Below are 22,398 nucleotides of genomic sequence, written 5' to 3'. Positions count from 1 at the left end.
GCCCCAGAAGAGGCAGGTAGGTCAGGAGTTGGCAATTTCCTTCTATGGCTGGCTTGCCACCAAGAACCCAGAGTCACCTGAGAGGTAGCATGGCACTGTGGGGTTATAAACACGGGCTCTAATCCCAGCTCAGCTACTACCAATGGGCAAGTGACACCTTCTCTGGCCTTAGTATCCTGATCCGTAAAATAGGGATGGTAATAGTATCTACTTCTCAGGATCGCTGTGAGGTTTAACTGACACAGTACAAGAAAACCAACTAGCACAGGACTTGCATAGTCCTGTTGAAAATGAAACTGCTGAATCCCGGGCAAGAAAGACTGGCTCCAGTTTTCTCTGTAACATGACCCCATACCTCTTTGTCACTCCTGTCCTTTCAGGAACATAAAAATTATCACAAGAGAACAGACCCTACTCCCGCCTCCAGCCAGCTGTCCTCTCTTTGATTTAGCACAGGCCTGTGACCACAAATAGTTTTGGAAACTCTAAACTACGAAGATTCACAGACAACAGTCAAAAGTCTCCTACACAGAGCCCAAAGCCCTGCCGGGAACTGAGGGTGAGGCCTTATTCTGCAGGCTAATCCCCCAGGTATTATCTTCCTTTGCCTCCAAATACCCAATTATGAGAGAGGCTCACAGTCCCTCCTCACTCCCAGCAAGGCCCCTGAGCAGCTCATAATTCACAATCAGTGCAGACCACCTACCATCTGTGTAGTCCTCCGATGTGAGGGATAAAAGGCTTTGTATGTCACTGTTCTCTGAATCTGGGGCTTCTTTGTATGCCACTCGGCTGTTCCCTGAGCCGGCCACCCAGGAAGAGGTGGTTGCCTGATGCACCATCACAGTCTCTGAGCCCTGAGAGCCCCAGGCTTCACATAGTCCAGACTGGCCTGGGGCCTCCTCCTCTCCGCCTGCAGAGGAACAGGCCCCCTGGTCCTGCAACTGCTGCTCCCTTGGTCCGTTCCTCCCACCGGGCCCAGACCCTTCTGACAGCACGATCTGCACTCTGGGGTCAGCAGGAGGCACACAGTGACCGGAACTGCCGTATACAGCTTCCTCGTAGGACGGTAGCGCAACCTGGACTCCATCCACCATGATGGAAACTTGGTCGCCAGATACCCCCTGGTCGCGCCTGCATCCAGAAGAGAAAAAGACAAAGGAAGAATGAAAATACACAAAGAAATAGATACCAACAACGACACCAACAATGCCAACCAGTTTTGAGCACTTACAACGTGCCAGGCACAGCACTAAGCGCTTTATCCCACTGAACCCGCAGGTGAGCCCTTTCAGGTACAGATTCACCAAGAGTGCAGATGAGGCTTAGAGAAGTCAAGTACCCTGCCCAGTCACACAGCTGGTGCGGGAAGAAGCTGGGATGTGAATCCAGTTCCTGGGCTCTTACCCTCTGGGTACCCAGGCACCCAGCCCTCTCATATGGTGTAAAAACTAGGAACCTAGAGACGTAGAAATAAAGCCAGTATGCAGCACAGGGAGGACAGGAAAGTAAGAGAGTAATGCTTGCACATATCTGTGAGTATAGTGTCTGAACGCTTTAAGTGCGCACACTGTGTGGTGTGTGAATTAAATTTCCATGCAGCAGTGGTTAAAAAAAGGAGAGGGAAAAGAAGCATTGTGGTCTTGGGACGCCAGAGTCAAATTGTGAAGAATTCTATTCCTGTGACTCAGCTACTGTACTTGCCCTTTATTTTATTCAATTTTTTTAAAGTGTATTTATTTTGAGAGAGACAGAGACAACATGTGGGTGGGGGGAGGGGCAGAGAGAGGGAGAGAGAGAATCTCAAGCCGGCTCCACACCACCAGAGTGGAGCCCGATGTGGGGCTCGAACCCACGAACCGTGAGATTATGACCTGAGCTGAGACCAAGTGCTGGACGCTTAACCTACTGAGCCAGCCAGGTGCCCCACTTGCCTTACCTTTAACTTAAAAAAATTATATGTGAATTACAACATACACACACACACACACACACACACACACACACACACACACACACACAAAATAGAAAAATATACAGCTTACTGTTTTATCCCAAAGGTACTGCCCCTACTGAGGTCAAGAAAGAGCATGCCGCCAGCACCCCACACACCCTTGCTTCCTGTCCCGATGACTCCCTACTTCCTCACACCGGAAGTAACCACTATCCTAACTTACATGACAATCAGGCTTTTGCTTTCTATTTCAATAGTTTTACTGCCTAAAATGAACCCCTCAACACCACAGTTGAGTTTTGCGTATTTTTGATCTTTATATAAATGGGATATACAATGAATGTGTGTGTACATATGTGTATGTGTATCTGGCTTCTTTTACTGAACTTTGTGTGAGATTTATTTATGCAAACACCTTTTTTTTTAAATCACTTTTTGATATAAACACACTTTTTTCCTGAACCATTCTGAAAGTAAGTTATTTATGGCTAAATAGAATATTATTCAGCAGCACACCCCTCCAAAGAACCTCTTCTGCATACCTGCAACATTATTACCTCCTTGAAATTTAACAATGGTATAATACTGTCATTCAAATTTTCCTAAATGCCCCAAAATATATCTGTTTCGGCTGCAGTCTTGTTTGTTTTTGAGGACCCAATTAGGGCTCATGCATTGCGGTTAGTCCTATTCTATCTCTTTTCCTCTAAAACAGTCCACGATAGCTTCTCCTTCATGACAAGGATACTTTTTGTTAGAATCCAGGCCAGTTGTCTCCTACGATGTCCCACAGTCCACAGTCCGGACTTAACTGTTTCCTTGGGATTAAGATTCCAGTCAATGTTTGCCTGGAACACTGTATCATTTGTGATGCTGTGTTCTCCTCAGGGTGTTACACCAGAACACACAGAAGCTCCATGACTGGACCACATTACTATTGCTAGACTGTTATTAGCTCTTAATTTCCTCATCTGTACTTGCAGATAAAATCTATGCTACCAATTCAAATGGCATAGACACTGTGAGGATGACAGAAGTGGTACTCAGAAGTGCCTGGAGGTTTCTGGAAGCAAGGGAAACTGATGGCAAGGTGACACAGAAAGCACTGTGCATTCTGGTACGTGCTTAGCTTCTGTTATTCAAAATGTGTTTTGTTGTTGTTGTTTAAAAAGTAATATAATATGTGGGGGCGCCTGGGTGGCTCAGTCGATTAAGTATCCGACTCTGGCTCAGGTCATGATCTCACAGTTTGTGAGCTCGAGCCCCATGCCGGGCTCTGTGCTGACAGCTCAAAGCCTGGAGCCTGCTTCAGATTCTGTGTCTCCCTCTCTCTCTACCCCTCCCTGCTCATGCTCTGTCTCTCTTTCTCTCAAAAATAAATAAACATTAAAAAAAAATTAAGGGGTGCCTTAATTTGGTGGCTCAGTTGGGTAAGCATCTGACTTTGGCTCTGGTCATGATCTCATGGTTTGTGAGTTCCAACTAACAGCTTGGAGTCTGGAGCCTGCTTCAGATTCTGTCTCTCTCTCTCTCTCTGCCCCTCCCCTGCTCACTCTCTGTCTCTCTCTGTTTCTCTCTCTCTCAAGTAAATAAACATTAAAAAAAAACCTTTAATTAAAAAAAAGTAATATGTGTAACACAGTACAAAATTTGAACAGGGCCCATAAACAAACAAACAAACAAACAAACAAACAAATCTTTCTTCCACTCAAGTCAGGCAAAATCAGCCAATTACTTTTAACACACTTACCAGGTAACTACAAAGGGAAAATACTCCCTAATTTGGATGAAGCAACAAACAGATCAGCTTGACTTTACATGGAAATAGCCAATTCTTTCAAGTAGTTCCTCTTCATTCTACGAACTGTGTAACAACCTTGAAAAAACAAATAGCTACTACCTGCCCCCCCCACCCCCCCCTCCGGCCCCTGAAAAAAACAAAATAGAAAGAAGAAAGAAAAATCACACAAGTACACAAAGATGAAACTTAGCCTGAGCCTGGTCTGTAAATTCCAGACCAGGAAGCATTTGATTTAACACAACTTAGCTTGTTCCTCTGTGCCTGTGGATGACGACAGTGACTGATAAAGGGCTGTGAGTGCACATCAACTATTCTCAGGGGAATGATGAGCTGCTGGGGCAGCCCAAAAAACTGCAGGGGGCCGTGACAGCCCCAGGGCAGAGTTTCCCCTAAGGGATACCCTCAGGGCCAGTCCCCCACCACTGCCACCCCCTCCCCCATCTACCCAGTCTGGGATGACTTGTGGGCAGCGCACTCAACTGGAAAAAGGAAAATGACAAAGGTGGGCAAAAACCCCCACTTCCTCTGTTTCTAGCACAGTATGGCACAGTGGTTGCCATCCTGGCCGCGCATTAAAACCACTGGGAGCTTTTTAAAAAACACTAATGCCACAGGGTGCCTGGATGGTTCAGTCGGTTAAACGTCCAACTTTGGCTCAGGTCGTGATCTCACGTTTCATGGGTTCAAGCCCCATATCTATGCTGACAGCAGAGGGCCCACTTTGGAGCCTCTGTCTCCCCCTCTCTCTACCCCTTCCCCGCTCATTCTCTCCCTCTCTCTCTCTCTCTCAAAAATAAACAAAAACAAAACAAGGGTGCCTGGGTGGGCGTCCGACTTCGACTCGGGTCATGATCTCACGGTAAGTCTGAGCCCCGTGTCAGGCTCTGTGCTGACAGCTCAGAGCCTGGAGCCTGCTTTGGATTCTGTGTCTCCCTCTCTCTGCCCCTCCCCTGCTCACGCTCTGTCTCCCTCAAAAATAAATGAACATTGGGGCGCCGGGGTGGCGCAGTCGGTTAAGCATCCGACTTCAGCCAGGTCACGATCTCGCGGTCCGTGAGTTCGAGCCCCGCGTTGGGCTCTGGGCTGATGGCTCAGAGCCTGGAGCCTGTTTCCGATTCTGTGTCTCCCTCTCTCTCTGCCCCTCCCCCGTTCATGCTCTGTCTCTCTCTGTCCCAAAAATAAATAAACATTGAAAAAAAAAAAAATTAAAAATAAATAAATAAATAAATGAACATTAAAAAAAAAAATTAAAAAAGATAAAATAAAAAACAAAACAAAAAACACTAATGCTAGGCTCCCACTCCAAACCAAATTAATCAGAATGTCTGGGGATAGAGGCTTAGGTGTTGGTATTTGTGTTTAATTCCCTACAGATGCCTGTATGTGCAGTCAGGATTGGGAACTAGGGGGCCAGGGCAGTGGCTCGCAAACAGAGCCTGCCTCAGAATCACCTGGAGGGCTTATGAAACTACGTGGATGGGTCTCGGCCCTAGAGTTTCTCATTCAGTTGGTCTGGGGTGGGGCCTGAAAATTCTCATTCCTAACAAGTCCCCAGGTGATGCTGATGCTGCTGGAACCACACTTTGAGAGCCACTGGTATAGGGCAAATGACAAGGCTTGGGGGATGGACAAGTCTGGGTCCAAATCTCCAGGTGGTCATCATCTAGAAGAGTCACAACCTTGACTTAATCTCTCTGAGCCTCAGCTTCCTTATCTGCAGTGATCCAATGAGGATTAAGCTAATGATAAGCAAAACGATAAGCACAGTGCCAGGCATATCCAGGAGTTGAACACATGGCAGGGCCCTCCCCTTCCCCTGGGCACACACATCAGAAGAGGCTGCCAGGCCCACAAGCACCCCTCTGCAGTCAAAGGCCAGGCCTCATGGCGATGCCCGCTGCCCCCGACCACGGGCCTCACCTGCTGTGATGGAACGACTTCAGCTTCGGCTGCAGCAGCACAAACAGCACCACGAGGAGGAGAATGAGTGCCACGGAGCTGGCAGTGGAAGCAACTATGGACAGCGTGGGGACCCCAAGTGATGTGTGGGCATCTTTGTCTACAGAAATAAAATCATCATCAGAAGGGTGCTGTGCCCAGACCCATAACATGTGAGCCCCATAGCTGATCTCGTCAAAGGTCCCTTGCACGGTGCCATGGCCATGGCCATTTTGGAAGTCTAAGTGTGGAGCAGCTTTTACACATAAGGTAAGGGGTCATTTCCCCATCCTGTTCTCGAATCTAAAATTCTCTTCACTTCAGACCTTTGAGGACCATCTCACACCTAACCTCACATGCCCCTAGAGATCTGGCTTTTACTAACCACTTGTGATCCTGTCCTCAGTAGCAGGTTGGTAGGCATCAACCATATGCATGGACACAGTCTTCCACCATCCTAGGTCCCACCCATGTTTCCCCACATGTGGCAGGAAAACTGGTAAGAACTGGGCTGTGATCCCCTGTTCTAAGACCCTGTAACTTCAGTTGCAAATCTCAGGCTGGTCCCCATCCATCTCTAGGGTGTCATGGTCTAGGAGCCCGAGTGTGAGGCACGAGGACAGCTGTAGGACACATACTTTCCTGCAGACAGTTGGATTTTCCTGTCATGGATGACAGGAGGACGCAGGAGGGGTCTTCTGTCCAGCTGGACTGTAGCTCTATAACAAACAGTCCATTTCCATTCAAAGAAAAATAATATAAAAGAGACACTCCAGAAGGTGTTAGCAGAACATGGCCAAAGGTCACCAGCACTTGGCTGGGCAAACGAGAGATCCTAAGCATCAAAGAGACTTTACAAAGCAGAACAGATGCCTCGATAAAGCTACCAAGCCCCTCGGTGGCTCAGCTGAAATGCAGTGGGACACGCACCAGCAACCCCAAACGTCTTTTACAAAGACATGAAATCCCAAAGGAAGGGAGGCTGAGGGGCATCAAAGGAGCTACACCGCCCACAGCACAGGTGCTCTGGAGGAAGTGGGCGCCACTTCCCATCAGCTTAAAGGAAGCAGAACCCCAGCAGCCCCCCTTTCTCATCTGCCAGACTGACCCTCATTGAGACGGCAGCTAATCTCCATGGCTGGTTTCCATTCTCCATTCTTACACGTCAGGTACTTGTAATCACCCTTCAACATGTAGCCTTCAGCACACAGGTACTCAATGACGCTGCCCGCGTTCAGGGGGTCTCTGCAGGGCCGGGGGTGGCAGATATAGCCACCATTCTCTGGCTCCGGGGTAGGGAACACACTGCAAAGACAGAGAGAGAGTGCGTGGGGATACAGCAGTGAGGTTTCCCAGTGGGATCCTGTCCGTGCTGCCGAGGAGGACAGGAAATGCAGGAGGATCTGAGAGCCATTCTCTTAGAAAGGCTGTTGGCCAAACTCTGGAAATTCAGGTTGCCAGTGACAAAAGGAAGCACGCTGGCCGCAGGGAAAGTCTGGCTGCTTGCAACATTTCCCCTCTTGCTCTGTATGTGCCTTGGGAGAACCACACCCATGAGGGAGTGACAGACTCTGACAGTCGTGAACTCAGAGACCTAGCACATCATATGGTTTTGATAAAACCTACTGAAACACACAATGAATCAGAGTGAAAGGTGGTAAAACACTGTCAACCTGTGCAAGGGAAACGTTAGCCCTGTTTCTGATAACAATACCAGAAAAGACGCCATGGTGTGATAAAAATGTGCCTTCGTGGCCTGAGAGGGGATTTCTGATGGATTTCCTGGCCCTCCCAAGCCCCCATGTACTGCCCTCCTCCTGACTGGAGAAATCCCCGCCAGCACTGGTCTCCATCCCACAGTAAAGCCCACAGCTTTCGCTCAGGCGAGACTATTTAGCTTTAAAAGCATCTCCACCTTGTATCCCTTTATTCTGACAGCTCCAAGACCTAGTTATCATTACACCCCTTTGTGGATGAGGACACTGACCCACAGAAGTTAAATGACTTTAGCCAAGCGTAAGGCACTGTAAAGGGCAGACCCGAGAGCAGGGTCAAGTCTTCTGACTCTAAAACCTGTGCTCTTTCCACCAGCAGACACTGCTTCTACCCCAGGAGCTGAGTGGGCCTTAAGAAGTATGCATGTCCTGGTCACCTCCTTTCAAACAGGTCAGTTAGGCAAACGGAGTCCAAGTGTGGTGAGAACCCTGGTGTAGATGAGTTGTAGCAGTAAGTCAGAGGAACAGGAAGGTCTAAGCGGCCTGATGAGAAGGGTGACCTCTGATTCCATGGCCTGCACCTCCAATCCTAGACTGACGCTGCAGAGTTAAAAGTCAGGCAATGGACTGTGGGGTGTGCTTAGCCCTACCAGGAGATACACAACAGGTGCACTAAAGGAAATTCTGTTTGGAAGGCTAGGCTGGGGGAGAAGACATGCTGGCAGGATGGCCAGGTACCATGAACTTCAACTTTCCAAAAGCCTTACTAATATAAAAGATAGAAAATTCCAAAGGACATTTGATTTTGCTGACAAATATCCTGCCCCCATCCTGATTATCACAAGAACATCGGTATGAAAATAAGAACTGTTTTTTTTTTTTTCCACTTCCTCTAACGGACCTGGAGCCTGACTGAACCCTCTCCCACTCACAAGACTGCCCACCGCTCCCTTGCAGAGAGATGCCCTTACAGCCTCTTATCAAATACCACTTCCCTTCAACCTAAAGACTGCCAGTAAGCAGGCAGACTGCCAGCCAGGCTGGGGGGTAGGTCATGTCGAAAAAGAGATGATGGCTCCCTGCCTTCAAGGTGTGTATTGCTGAGATGAGGAGAAAAGACTCATCTATAAAGATTTATCAGACAATAACGCCAGGGTGGGTGCCACAGGGATGCACAAGAAGAGGTCTGGGCAGCTTCTCTGAAACTAGCAGATGAGCCCAAATAAGTGCCCCAGTGCCCTCTAGAGACACGCCTTCTCCAGATTCTTCCCACGCCACCCACCTCACCCAAAGTCTTAAACAGGAGGAAGACAGACCCACCACACTCCTGGTGCCTCTTGCAACTTTGGCCAACTAGTTCAAAAAGCTGTCCAGCTGGATTTCCAAAGGAACCTCTGTAAACTGCTTTACTCTTTACATTTTCCCTCTTTTGTTCAGGGCAACAAGGCTGCCACAGATCCCCTGGCTCTCCTAGCACTGTGTCTAATTGGGTCATTTCCTCAGCATAATTAATGCTGAGCACCCCAGGGCAGCTTCCGAAAGCAGGCAGGACCCACTCACAGGTCCAATGTGCTGGGAAAGATGATCTCAGAGGAAAAGCTGCAGATTCTAAAGCCACTCCTGCTGCTGGTATTCCTGCCAGTAAAGCCCAAATCTAGAGAACCTTTGAGATCACCTAGTATAAGGAAAGTTTAGTGCAAAAAAAAAAGTGGCAAGCAATGAGACCATCTTGCAGATGGTCTTGACTGCAACAGGAGGTGTTTGTAACATGTTCAAAGGACAAGGGAAGCTTCTGAGGGGTCTTGAGAAGGGCAGAATTATAAGAAGAACTGAATCTGATCAAAGATGGACAAAGCTGGAGGGAGCCTTAAAGTTTGTCAACAGTACAGCAACCCTAGTACGGTCAAATACATGCACATAGGTTCTTTTACATTATCTGTGAAGGCTAAAGGAAACCAGCCAAATGCATAGGGCTCAGCATTGCAAAGAGGCTGCCCCCGGTCCAGGGAAGTAAGGAGGCTATGGAGGTTAAAAAAAAAAGGGGGAGGGGACAAGGTCATGTTAAGACACCAAGAACACAAGAAAAAAATATGGCCTTCTTGCCCAGGCAAACAGCAGAGTGGGAGAGTTGTGGCAAAGAGCAGGTGTTCAGGGCGCCAGGGTGGCTCAGTTGGTTAAGCGTCCGACTTCAGTTTGGGTCGTGATCTCGTGGTTTGTGGGTTCGAGCCCCGCATCAGGCTCTGTACTGACAGCTCAGAACATGGAGCCTGCTTCGGATTCTGTGTCTCCCTCTCTCTCTGCCCCTCCCCTGCTCGTGCTCTCTCTCTCAACAATAAATAAACATAAAAAAATTTTTTTAAAAATCTTATAAAAGAGGTGTTCAAAAGGACCCTCTCAGTGATGCCTGGGTTAACAAGAAATGGAAGAACATCAGGAAGAGCAAATAATCATCCAGAGGCTTCTGGAAGCCACCATCCTGGGCAAGAGGCTACCTTAATCTTAATCTCAGCCTCTCTCTCTGACAACCCAAGGTTCTCAGAGGGAGTTTTAAGCTCGGTTCTAAACTGCAAGAAGACAATGAACTCATCTGATTTGGTCAAGCCGCGTAATTGTAAAAAGAGAGGGAGAAAGCCAGAAGATAGAAATTTTACAGGAAAAAAATCAATTAGTTCTCCTTAGCTTCCTTCTCTGCTTTCCATTATCTCCTACAACCATTTAGGCCTCCAGTAAGCACAGGAAGCAGCAAAGTAGTTCTTCAGGGGCCTCAGAGAAAGACGATTCAGCCAGCTGGGGAGGATGCAGACGGAGAAGATGCAAAATAAGCTGGCTGATCCTTCCACCTCCAAGTCACTGCAGCCTACAACACTCAGTAGAAAACAAGAACCCTTGATTAGCCCTTCTAAATGGGCTTTGCTTTTGTGTCCTGAGGACCAGCCTTTTAGAAGGAGGAGGCAATAAACAAAACCAACTTTGTAAGATTCCGTAACAAGCAAATCAAAATGAGCTCCAGGAGAGGGCCCCGGATCAAACTGTTCAGTGTAACACACTTGAACAAGCACTTCAGCCCCTTCAAAATGAGGTATGAGGAGTAGGGAGTGTGAAGGTCAGTGTGAGGAAGGCAAATAGACATTTAAATACCTGGTGCGTTTAAAAAAAGACTCAACAAAAGAGATTTCTGGCTGACGTCAGTTATCAAGAAAACACCATACTCTAAAACACTGACTGAGGGCTTAAGAAACTGGTCAGTGTTCATGCACAAGTTTGAAATAATGTAGTTTTAGACTAAAATCAGAGCAGTAGCATTTAGAACATAACATTAAGCACAGAGAAGTAGGTGCTTAATCAAAGCATCCAAAGAAAGGATGGCTGGAGAAAAGCTTTCCTGGGAATTAAGGGGAGAAGAAAAAGGCTTCCCCAAACCCAGCACACCCACACAGCAGTCGTAATAATCAGGGACACCACGGAGGCAGAATTGTAAATGTCTCTGGTTATAACTCAGAGCCTCCATCTCTCCACAGGCTGCTCTAGGAGGCCATAAATGTAAATGTGACAAGACTGTGCCCTCAGAAAGCTTAGTGAGGACAGACTCACACACGGCCAACTCTAATGCAAAGCAAAGAAGGAAGTGTTAAAAGGTAAACTCTTCTATTAGCCTGGGCCATCCTTGTCAGAAACCATCTAATTCAGGTCAGGAGCACTGCTGGCAACCAGAGGAAGGTAAGAACCAGTGGCAAAGAAGAGAAATAGGATCAGAAAAAATAAGGATGGGAGGAAGGAATGGATGGATATCACACATCCAGCGCAGCACTGTCCAACAGAAATATAATGCAGCCACATAGGTAATTTTATATATTTTTTTAATGTTTGCTTTTGAGAGAGACAGAGTGTGAGCAGGGGAGGGTCAGAGTTTGAGAGAGAGGGTGAGCGGGGGAGGGGCAGAGAGAGAGGGAGACACAGAATCTGAAGCAGGTTCCAGGCTCTGAGCTGTCAGCACAGAGCCTGATGCGGGGCTCGAATCCACGAACCGCGAGATCGTGACCTAAGCTGAAGTCAGATACTTAACCAAGCCACCCAGGCACCCCAACATGGGTAATTTAAAATTTTCTAGTAGCCATGGTGAAAAAGTAAAAGGAAACACATGAAATTAATCTTAATAATCTGCTTTATTTAACCTAATTTATATAAAATATAAATTTTTCTATTTTAAAGAGATATCTAATTTTTTTTTCCATAGTAAGTCAGCACATCTCAACTCAAACTAACCACACTTCAGGTTCTCAGTAGCCACATGGGGCTTGGATTCACTGTACTGAACAGCACAGATCCAGAAGAGTCCTTGTCTGAGAGTCAGAGGGGGAGTCTGGCAATCTGAAAGCAGTGGAAAGGTTCAGAAGCACGCCACAGGGGCAGGAGGGCCCCCGCCCCCCCCCCCCCCCCCCCACCGCCCAGGGGCCTAGCTGGTCGTTCTACTTTTTTTTTAATGTTTGTTTATTTTTGAGAATGAGCAGGGGAGGGGCAGACAGAGAGGGAAACACAGAATCTGAAGCAGGCTCCAAGCTCTGAGCCTGTTAGCACGGAGCCCAACACGCGGCTCGAACTCATAAACTGTGAGATCATGACCTGGGCTGAAGTTGGAAGCCCAACCAACTGAGCCACCCAGGCGCCCCCCCAGAAGGTTGTTTTAAAAGGTACTGTTTATGTGCTTGCTCTCAAAATCCCTTCTTGATATGTGAAGGTCCAATCTCTACTTGTAGCCCTCAACGGTTTATTATAAGCGGAGCCAGAGAAAAAAGCAAGGTAAAAACAGACAAAAAGGGTATTCACATGTGCAGTTTGGGGTTTTTGTTTTTTTGGACATAAAACAAGGAAAGTAATAATTACTGCAAATAGATTATTACATGTGCCAGGCACTCTTGTGAGTTCTCTCTTTACATGAAGCAGGGACTGTATTTTCTCCTAAGAACAATGAGGCTCAGCTGAGTTGAGTAATTTGCCCCAAAACACACATTTGTAAATAATGATGCTGGATTCAACAGGCACTCTACTCTGGTTCTTAGGCTGCAGGCTTGACCACTAAGCTGACCTGGGCCTGCAGGGGAGGGCAGGACACCAGGTTCCATTCTGTGGCTCATCTCCTGATAAACTAGGCCTGGAGCTTCTGGAACACCTAGCTACTCTATATGTGAAAGGAAAAGTCATACTATAGTGTGAAAAGGCTCAAAGAGAAGGTGATTCTCCTCATGAAAACCTCCCAAGAATGTTGGGACTGGGCATTCCAGACAAATGCAAAGAGGCAGGGGTGCAGGGTAATAATCACATCTGACTATAGTGAAAAGTTTTTTTTTCTGAAGCCTCCTTTAAAAATCTCAGTACTAACAGCTCATATTTATTAACCATCTACTATAAATGCCAAGTGCCATTCCAAGCACTTTACATGTGTAACTCATTTAAGCTTCACAAAGACCTTGTAAGAAACATATTACAGTATTATACAGATGGGCAAATTGAGTGAGTGTGAGAGAAGTTCAGAAACTTGCTCAAGGCCACCTAGCAGGAAAGGGGCAGAGTCACGTGTGAACCCAAAAGGCTGACTTCCCTCTCCACGGCACTGGGCAGAAACAGAGGGTCTGCGGGCACAGGTTCTCCTCCCACATCCACATCCTGAAAAGTGAGGCCAGTGACAAAGGGTACTGCCTGTGGGCAGTGGCGTCTCCGAGCCTCAGTTCCGGTACACGATGGTACTGAACCAGATGACCTCTGAGGTCTCTTCTGACATTTGCAAATTTGTTTTGAGTTGGGTGAGTTGCTGGCCTCACCCACCTACTCAAGGTTCCTTCATCAAAGTCCTACATGTAGCCATGGAGGCTTTAAATTGAGCACAAGGCGTGAGAGGCTTGAGGAAAGCATCCTGTCTGCACAGAAGCTCCTGCATCCATTTGGGCAGATTCCTGCCTTGGGTGTGTAGTGGGAACAGGGAAACAGGCAGGAGGAGTTCACTTACTCAAGAGATACCCAAGGGCTGCTTCTGTCCATGGATTTCCCTGGCTTTCCGCCTTCCTGACCCCCCACTCAAATAGTCAGAAATCTAAAACAGGCGGCAGCGAGAGGGGAGAGAGAATTTCTCATGCCATTTGCAACCTTCCTCTCCTCTAAGACAAACCTTCCCAGCAGTCAGACAGGAAGCCATTGTCCAGCCAGGATCCCTTTTCTCATGAGAACTTCCCACGCACTGGGGGAGGGCCAGACTGCCACAGCTCAGGCCTTTCCCAGGGTGTGGCCCTGGGGCTGGGGCGTTGGAGGAAAGGGGGAACCCGCCCATGGCTTAGGCTGCCCCCACTGCTCCTCCCAGGCCCCCCCTTCCTCCCCTACCGTATCCCCCACCCCCACTGCACCCTCCCACCCCAACCCCACAGAGACCTAGGGGAAGCCCTGCTCCGGAAGACTAGTAACTCACAAATGGGTCTGGCTTCAGAGCCTGTCAGTCTTATCTTGGGTCGGGGTCCCTCACTCTCTCCCTCCGCCTCACAGGAAAGGGGAAATGCCAGCCAGCGGCTTCAGAGCCAATGAGGGGGAATGTTTTCTTCACTGCAGCCCACTGCAGGTTACTCCTGTAACCTGGAAGCAGCCAGCAAACCCACAGTCATTTCGAAAGAAGTGCTGTTTCTCTCCTCTAAACCCTGACCTGAAAGCACATGGCTCAGCTGGAATGCCACCCATCACTCAAGATTCAGTTCGAAGGTCACCCACTCTAGAAAACCATTCCAAAGGGCACTGCCAGGGAGAACAAAGCAGCACAGGGTAGCACTATCAACATGGGCCTAGAGCGAGAGCACTGAGTCACACTGCCGACAGCTACCCACCGTGTAGGGCGTGGGCACATCTGCCCATTCCTTAGTTTCCTTGCTTGTAAAATAGGGATACTAAAGTACAGGTGTCTACCTCACAGGGTGGCTGAGCAGATTAATCACAATTACACAGGTGAAGCGCCTGGTATTGGGTCTGTCACACACTAAGTGTTCAATAAACAGTAGCTTTATTATTCCTCTTCTGTGTTCCCATAACATCTTCATTCTTCTCTATAAACTACCACCACATCGTTGTCTCTGCAACAATTACTTTCTCACAGGTCAGTCCTTCCCCCACCTCTCCACTATCCCCACCTACCCACTCACCCACCCAAGCTGTAGGGCAAGCATTTGTTCCGCTCATTTTTGTATCCCCAGATCTTGGCATAGAATCTGGCAGTTCGTAGATGCTTAGTAGAAAACTGCTTTGACTTGCAAAATTCTGCCCACATTTCAAGACACTGTCATGTTTTTAATTGCAAAGGGCCATGTGGTTTCTGATTCGACATGAGGCAAGAACAGACAACAGCAAAGAGGAGCCCTCTGCATGGTGCCTCTCATGTTCTCTAAATCTGGTGTATGCCATGAAAATATACTCTCAGCCTGACAGGACCAGGGCCATGACAGGTTAGAGCATGGTCCTGGAGGTCAGCCAGATGAATCTACATTTGACCCAGGGGCCCCATCTGCAACCCTGTCAAATGCCTAAACTGTTTTGAGCCTTAGTCCCTGAGAGGCATATGCACCTCCAAGTAGTGTTTTAGAGGCATGATAGAACTGCTCACCTACAAGATGCCTGCACGGTGACTGGCACATGTGAGGTACACGCCTTCTCACATAGCTAACCAGACCCTTACCTCCGATTTTCAGAATGGGGGAGGGCAAAGCTTTAGCAAAGATAAGAAGGTTGTTTCAGGACGGTCTGGCCATTCGGAGAGAGCACAGGCAGAGAACAGAGCAGGACAAGCACTTTGGGGGGTCTTTGCTCTCCCCTTGCTGCAGCTCAGCCAACACCAGCCCCTTTCCCCATGGGCTGCTCTTGACCGACAAATGGCCTCCATATGGCCTGTTACCCTTTTACCTCCTCCTGTTCTCGCAGCTCAAGGACACAGGGGAACAGGCTGCCAGCTGTGGCTGCACACCGCGCCCCCCCTCCCCCAATTCCTGTCATGGCTGCTAAAAAGAGGGCAGCCTGGAGGACCACTGGCCTTCATCCTACTCCCTCCAGGCCTGGGCCACTTGGTGTCTGAACTGCCCCACCCAGTGCGGTGACCTACAGAGCACAGCCCACAGGAGAGTGGGATGACAGCAGAGCTAGGAGCCAAGCCACTCCATGTGCAGGAACAAATGTGACTATGCACTCCTTGAGAGTGGCAGTGAAAGAGTTAAGGGAAAGTGGATGATGTTTATTTTTCTTTTTTTTCAGCAACCACTACTTCCTGGTCTCACCTCCTTCATCCTATGACCTAACTAAACTGCACATATGTTTGCCCTCCCCCCCTCAGAATTCCCCACCTCCAAGAAGGATGCATGCTAGTCCTCTGCAGGAAGGCCCCAGTCTGCGGCCTAAGGCACTGTCCAACTCCAGAAGGGAAACTGATAAGCAGGCAGTAATTAGCAGTCTGGCTTGGACTCGGGCACAAAGATCCAAGTTGTGGTTTCATTTCAGACTCTACTGGTAACTCCTAATGCCAAGGCCAGTGCCGAGCACACACAGTAGGCCTCCAAGAAAACAGTAGGCCTCCAAGAAACGCAAATTTAAATTTAAAACAAATTTAATGATTTCTGTTGTTCAACAGGGTAGAGGAGACGAAGAGAATTAACATGTATCACTAGGCACCACCGTGGGCACTTTAAAGCTGCCATCCTATTTAATTTTCTCACTCTACCAGGAAGGTGGTAAAATACTCGGTTTGCTCAGATGAAGAAACTGAAGCTTTGAAAATTGAGTAACGGGTCTGGGGTTACATGGCTACTAAGCATTAGGAGTCTGGATTCCAAACTCTGGTTTGTCCTTCCCCTCTTACAAAGCTCCTTGATTACCGAGGCCTGCTGAAAAATATTTACCCCAAGCCCTACAAAAGTATAACATGGGGGTGGGATACATCTGACAGAAGTTGCAGCGATTCCTGTCTGGAGAAGAGTGTGGACTGGTGAGTTTACCGGTGCCCAGAGGACTCAGCTCATATCTCAAGTGAGCCCACGTTTTCCCAGAGCAGTTGGGGGGGGGGCGGGGGGAGGGAAGACAGACAGTTTCCTTCACTAATCTCTGAGTGCTAAGAGTAGTCAGAGGCATTTTCAGTTAAGACTGAAAATCTTCCTGGAGGAACATGTGAAAGGAAGGTTATCACTAAATGCAGAATGGGGATGTGACCTAGAATTAGGGAGTGGGCTGACTTTCTGCCAGCTCCCAGAACACACAGGGTCACTGGGGTATCTTTGCCCAAGCCCCACATAATCAGCCTCTGCCATGTGCCACCCAACAGCAGTCAGGCAGCGTCCTTCTCCCAGGTGCTCGACGGGACGCTGCTACCCACAGAGGCACTATCCAACTGCAATACCGAAAGGAAATAATTGGTGTCAACTTCTAGCTATGGATGGTGGCAGAGAGCAGCTGAGGTGATGGCCTAAACCCACCAAAACACCACAGTTCCTTGAAAAACACTCACCAGTAATTGAGGGGTAAAGATCTAAATGGTCTTTCTGAAGAAAGATGTGACTGGGTCTCCTTGTGACACACAAGGTGTAACTAACAGATTGTGAGTCTGAGGTGTGAAAATTAATTAAGAGAAGCCTCACTAAAGTACACTCAGGAGGCTAGAAGGGGCAGATGGAAGGGAGAGCCCTACCACTCCATGTCCGTTATAGGAGGAACGGTCAATCACAGACCCCTAACAGAACATCTCAGTGGAAAGAATCCTCAATGGCAGGCCCCAAAAGATGAACACTGCATCTCCTACAAGAAACTGATTACCCCTGTAACTCAGCCAATGAGAAATCATCATCACCCGGAACTTTTGCTTTTCTCCAATGTACTTTCATTCAAAACAACCACTCCCAGAGGTGCTTGGGTGGCTCAGTCAGTTAAGCAGGGACTTCAGCTAAGGTCCTGATCTCTCAGTTTGGTTTGTGAGTTCAAGCCCTGCATCAGGCTCTGTGCTGACAGAGCCTGGAGGCTGCTTTGGATCCTGTGTCTCCCTCTCTTTCTGCCCCCCCCCCCCCCACTCATGTTCTGTCTCTCTCTCTCTCTCTCTCTCATAAACAAAATAAACATTTGAAAAAAAAAAAAAAGCCCTCCCAACTTCCTCCTTCTTCTCCATAAAAATAAAGTTCCTCTCCTTTGTTAGGCTTGTCTGCGGTTTTACCATAGTTTGCATGCCCCAAAATGCAATTCTGTTATTACTGAGTAAACCCATTTTTACTGGTAAAATAACTGACTTTTATTTTTAAGGTTAGCAAAGACATGCCATGAGGTGAGCCCTGTACATTCTGTGGGGGCTCAAGTCAGGCCTGACCCTACCATGACACAGGGATAGGAGATATAAAAGGAAACAGAAAGGAGTTTGGTTTTTTTTTAGGGGGAATGAAGCTCTTACAACCTCTGAACCAACAGTTATAAGGAACGTGGTGACAAGTGGGCATAGGTAGAAGGGAGTCCACAGTTACAAAGTCCACTGATCTGATATTCTTCCTCCTCTGTCTTGTGGGGGATGGGACTCTCTTGAAACAATCTTAGACCACTCTCTCACATGGCCACCACAGGAAAAGCAGCTTGTCAAGCCTTCTTGATTTCCTTTGTACCTCCTAGAAAGGGAATTTATCACCCTGTGCTACCACCAGCTGATCAAGGATAATGAGGAGTCAAACTCGCCAAAGAGTTTTTTTGGTTCTTCCCCACTTTTCAACATTTGGGTCTTTCTAAAGTTCTGGACCAGATGGAGCCACGGAGGTCAATCAAGAGGTTGTCTGTGACAGGGCACTTCCTTCCTCCTCCCAGGCAGAGGAGGTGAATCCCTCCCACTTGCTTTTCTCTGAGAAGGCCAAACTTAAACCTCTTTTGAGAAATTTTAAAAACAACAGGAATTCAGGGCCCTTGGGTGGCTCTGTCAGTTGAGCGTCCGACTTTGGCTCAGGTCATGATCTCGCAGTTTGTGGGTTTGAGCCCCGTGCCGGGCTCTATGCTGACAGCTCAGAGCCTGAAGCCTGCTTCAGATTCTGTGTCTCCTTCTCTCTCTCTCTGTCCTACTCCAGCTTGTGCTCTCTTTCTCAAAAAAAAAAAAAAAATGAATAAGCGTAAAAAGAAATTAAAAACAAGAATCCACTAAAACCCAACTGTGAGGTCTAAAGCAGGGCACATGGCCCTCAAGGTGATTTTCCACAAGACTGGGACTTGCCTCCCCTCTGATTTAGCCTGTGTATTTGCCAGTCTGGCTTTAGCACAGTGCTGAGACTCCTTGATCGTTAAAAAGACCAACCTCACAACGGATTAGGGCAGTCTGGGCCCAGACCAGGTCAGAGTCAGGGGTAGAGTCTCAACTGTGCTTTTATTAATGATGTTGAGGCCTGTGCTCCTGTCGCTTCCCCTGCTTCTCCTGGTCTTTGGACCTGTGACCCTGCCAAGCCACTTTCTGACTGACCAGCCCAAGATTCCTGGTCAGAAGATACTGCCTGTTGCAGCCTCACCCATTCTATGTGTAGATAACGATGTCCTGATGTCACACAGGTGAACAGAAAATACCCTTTAACTTTTTGTCTTCCAAAAAACAGGTTTAATAACTTTCACCCAGAAGAGAGTGAAAAACATTTGTGTTATTTTTTAAAAAATTCTTTAATGTTTATTTTTGAGAGAGAGAGAGAGAGAGGGAGGGAGGGAGGGAGGGAGGGAGAGGGGCAGACTGCAAGTGGGGGAGGGGAGACAGAGACGGGGAGAGACAGAATTGGAAGCAGACTCCAGGCTCTGAACTGTCAGCACACAGCCCAATATGGAGCACGAACCCACGAACTGTGAGATCATTCATGACCTGAGCCGAAGTTGGTTGCTTAACCGACTGAGCCACCCAGGCGCTCCTGTAAGTGTTGATTCTTAATCTCCCTGGGTTTCACTTTCCTGGTAGGAATTACTTCATTAATTTAACAAATAACTATTAAACACCTACTTGCCAATTGGTGTTAGAAATTTAAGAATAAATAGTACGTGGTTCTGTCCTGGAAGAGACTTCAGACTCTTTAGAGTTATAGAGGAGCCCCAACCAGGTTATAATAATAGTAATATTTACTGTCTATCTCCTAGAGTTCATGTTAAGGATTATGAATATCCATTTACTCTTTCAAGTTTTTACTAAGTTCTAAAAGCACTGTGGCAGGCAATGGGAGAAGTTGAAAAAGACACAGGCCCTACTCTCCTCTCTGGGGGCTTACTGCCTAGTAAGTAACCATAAAGGACACACATTAGAAATCAACATGGCCTACAACAGGAAGTTCTGAAGAAGGACTAATCCAATGAAGAAGAGATCAGAAAAGATGGAAGAAATGGTATTAGAACTCTGACATTTTGGGGAAGCAGGACTGTGACCGTGGGATAAAGGAGAATGGGAAGAATATTCAAGGGGGAGATGAGGGCACCAGTAAAGGCAGAGAAGCGAGACGAGGTGGTGTGTGCATGGAAAGCAGCAAAGGATTTCGTGTTTAACAGGAGATAGATGGAAATTTAAAAAACCAGAGCTGAGGAATGAAAAATATTGGGTTCCTCTTTAATAAAATGAGATTTTAAGAACTCTTCCAGTTCTAAAATGCAGTCATGTTGCTAATAATAAAACAAAAGTCTGCTCTCTAGAACTAATCCAGCGGAAGAAGGCAGTCATATAAATGTGCCTGCCTATTCTGGAAACTATTTTTCAACAGAGCAGGGTATGCTGGTGTGGGACAGGGGAAGGACAGAAAGGAAAACCATGTGAGTTTTCCAGTGCAGATTCATCATGCTTCTTCAACTTGCCTAGGTGAGCGGGGCCGGGAAAGAACTGAAGGGATTGGAGCAGAAAAAAGGAACACAAAGATGTCCTGTGGTCAATTTCTTTCCCAGGGTTCACTCACATGGCAGCAGATGGCCTACCCCTGGAGGACTGGATCTCAGAAAGCAGCTGCTCCCAGGTCCTGGTTCTAACAGCTGGGGTTACGGGACCTCTTTGCACAAGCTGCATGCTAGAAATCAATGGGTTCCATTGTGCCTGCATGCATGAGCTCTCATGTTCAGGCTAATGCCCTACGCCTGCCTGGAACAGAGGACTGGGAAAACTAACACAACACATTTTGGAAGACAGCACTTGCAAATTAACTGAAAGATATATTATTATAAAGTTCAATTTTATTTAAATTACCTTGACTTTGCTAGGAAACTATTGAGATGTTAATTATTTGACAGATAAAGGACTTGCCCATAAAAGGGCCAGTGGGTCAATGAGGGGGCAGAGGGGTAGATCATAATTAGAGGAAAATCACAAACTGCCTCTGATCCCTCTCTTCTTCCTGCCCAATGCATGGAGGAATCTGGCTCCACCATACCAACCAAAAAGCAGGCAGGATGTTTCACGTATGAAAAAAGGGGATAAAAATCCATAAAACCATGTGTGTGTACACAGAGGAGTATAAGTGTACGATTACATAATTAGGCACATTAAAGTATTTATACTGCTGAGACTAAAAGCCCCTACTCAAAGGCATTCCACCAAAGTTGAAAGGGGAAGAAGAAAATAGAAAATAAAGCATCTAATTGCAATCTTCCACAAAGCCAGACATCCCCAGCTGGTGCCACAGCTGAATTCTCTTAATTAACATGTTGTAATGGCAAGTATGAAAGACACTGTATGCTTATCAACTCCATGCCGTGGCCAGCCAGCCACGGGAGAAGCCCGCAACACTGCTATAATTAAAGAGATTTTTCTCTTTCTATTATGGTACTCTGGGGTGGGATGCTGGTTATTTTTTCTTAAAAACTTAGTTGCTTCAAGCACACACATACAATTCTACACGCACAAAGACGGAGGCTGAGACTGGAGAATATGAAAAAGTCCACAGCCTAGGAGCTAGCTGGTTTACTTTTGGTGGTGGTTTTCCTGTAACCTCCTGGAACTTGGGGCTTTACCAGTTAGAGAAGGCTAGCAGTGTTTCAGCAGCTCAGCCTTTTAAAATAGAAGCCTACCTGACAGCTTAAAATCATAATGTATCTAAGTGGAAAAGGGATGGTAGAAATGAGCATATAAACGAGGTACAACGCAGGGGGTAAAGGCATTCATAGATCAGAGAGTAGGTCAACACAGTTTGGATTCCGAAGGACAGACTCTCACAGTTCTGGAAGGGCCGTGCGCACTTACAAAGAGGTTTTAATTTTGCACGACTCTTACTTATACCAGAAGCTGGTTACAGGTAGTCCCCCATTTCCCTGAAAAGGCCCTCCAAAATCAAATAACAGGTGTACACGTATTATAAGAAAGTCATGCTCTCAGAGCCAGACAACGTCATAAAATGCCTAGTTATACTCTGTCTTTTAGATACAACCTCGGACAATATAATTTGGCAATTTTATACATTATTCTTTAACTCTGGTTCTTCCTCTTCACAACTGAGCAGGGCTGTTGACTTACAATCAGCAAGTGTTCAACTGACACTAATGATTCGCCACTTCCAGCATGCTCACTGAATTTCAGAATCGTTTCCTCAATTTTATCAACTTTAGAAGAACCACCCTTCTTTGATCTACCATTAGCAATGTCTTTTTTCCATTTCCAACTCATCCTTACAAAATAAAGTTCCAAAAATCCAAGGTGCTGCCCCACACACACGGCGGCACAGACGGAGCGCTGGCAGGCAGCCACGGCTCACGGCCGCTCGAGAGTTCTTCCCCCAACTGCAGTACAAAAGTCCAAATTCATCACAGACAGGCAACTGAGGCGTCCATTTACGACACACCAGGGTACAGGTTGTTCTGAAGACACATGTTTAAAAGCTGGCTCCTCAGCAGAACTTCAGAACCACCTCACAAGGTATCAGATTTGGACTCCTTGCCTCCTCACTCCCCTGGCCCCAGATCATTTTGGTGAACTCCAAGAAAGTAAATTCTTAGGTAGGCCCAGATACAAATGAGGAATGTGT

At 47.2% G+C, this 22,398-nt stretch overlaps 1 protein-coding gene across 4 annotated transcripts in view; it reads right to left on the bottom strand.

The window, feature by feature from the left end:
- Positions 1 to 22,398, bottom strand: part of SUSD6 (sushi domain containing 6) — a 99,433-nt gene that overhangs the window by 5,648 nt on the left and 71,387 nt on the right. For all 4 annotated transcript variants that reach the window (XM_045448122.1, XM_045448123.1, XM_045448124.1 and 1 more), the window contains exons 3-5: positions 6,802 to 6,998; positions 5,676 to 5,814; positions 707 to 1,134 (exon numbers count right to left, since the gene is read on the bottom strand). In XM_045448122.1, the coding sequence (XP_045304078.1) occupies positions 707 to 1,134; positions 5,676 to 5,814; positions 6,802 to 6,886 (652 nt within the window). In that variant the 5' untranslated portion in view covers positions 6,887 to 6,998. The remainder of the gene's footprint in view (positions 1 to 706; positions 1,135 to 5,675; positions 5,815 to 6,801; positions 6,999 to 22,398) is intronic.

This window comes from Leopardus geoffroyi, chromosome B3 (assembly GCF_018350155.1).
Source record: "Leopardus geoffroyi isolate Oge1 chromosome B3, O.geoffroyi_Oge1_pat1.0, whole genome shotgun sequence".
In the NCBI taxonomy this organism is placed as follows: domain Eukaryota; kingdom Metazoa; phylum Chordata; class Mammalia; order Carnivora; family Felidae; genus Leopardus; species Leopardus geoffroyi.
Note: the sequence above shows the minus strand (reverse complement) of the source record. Positions and strands in the feature narration are given on the sequence as shown.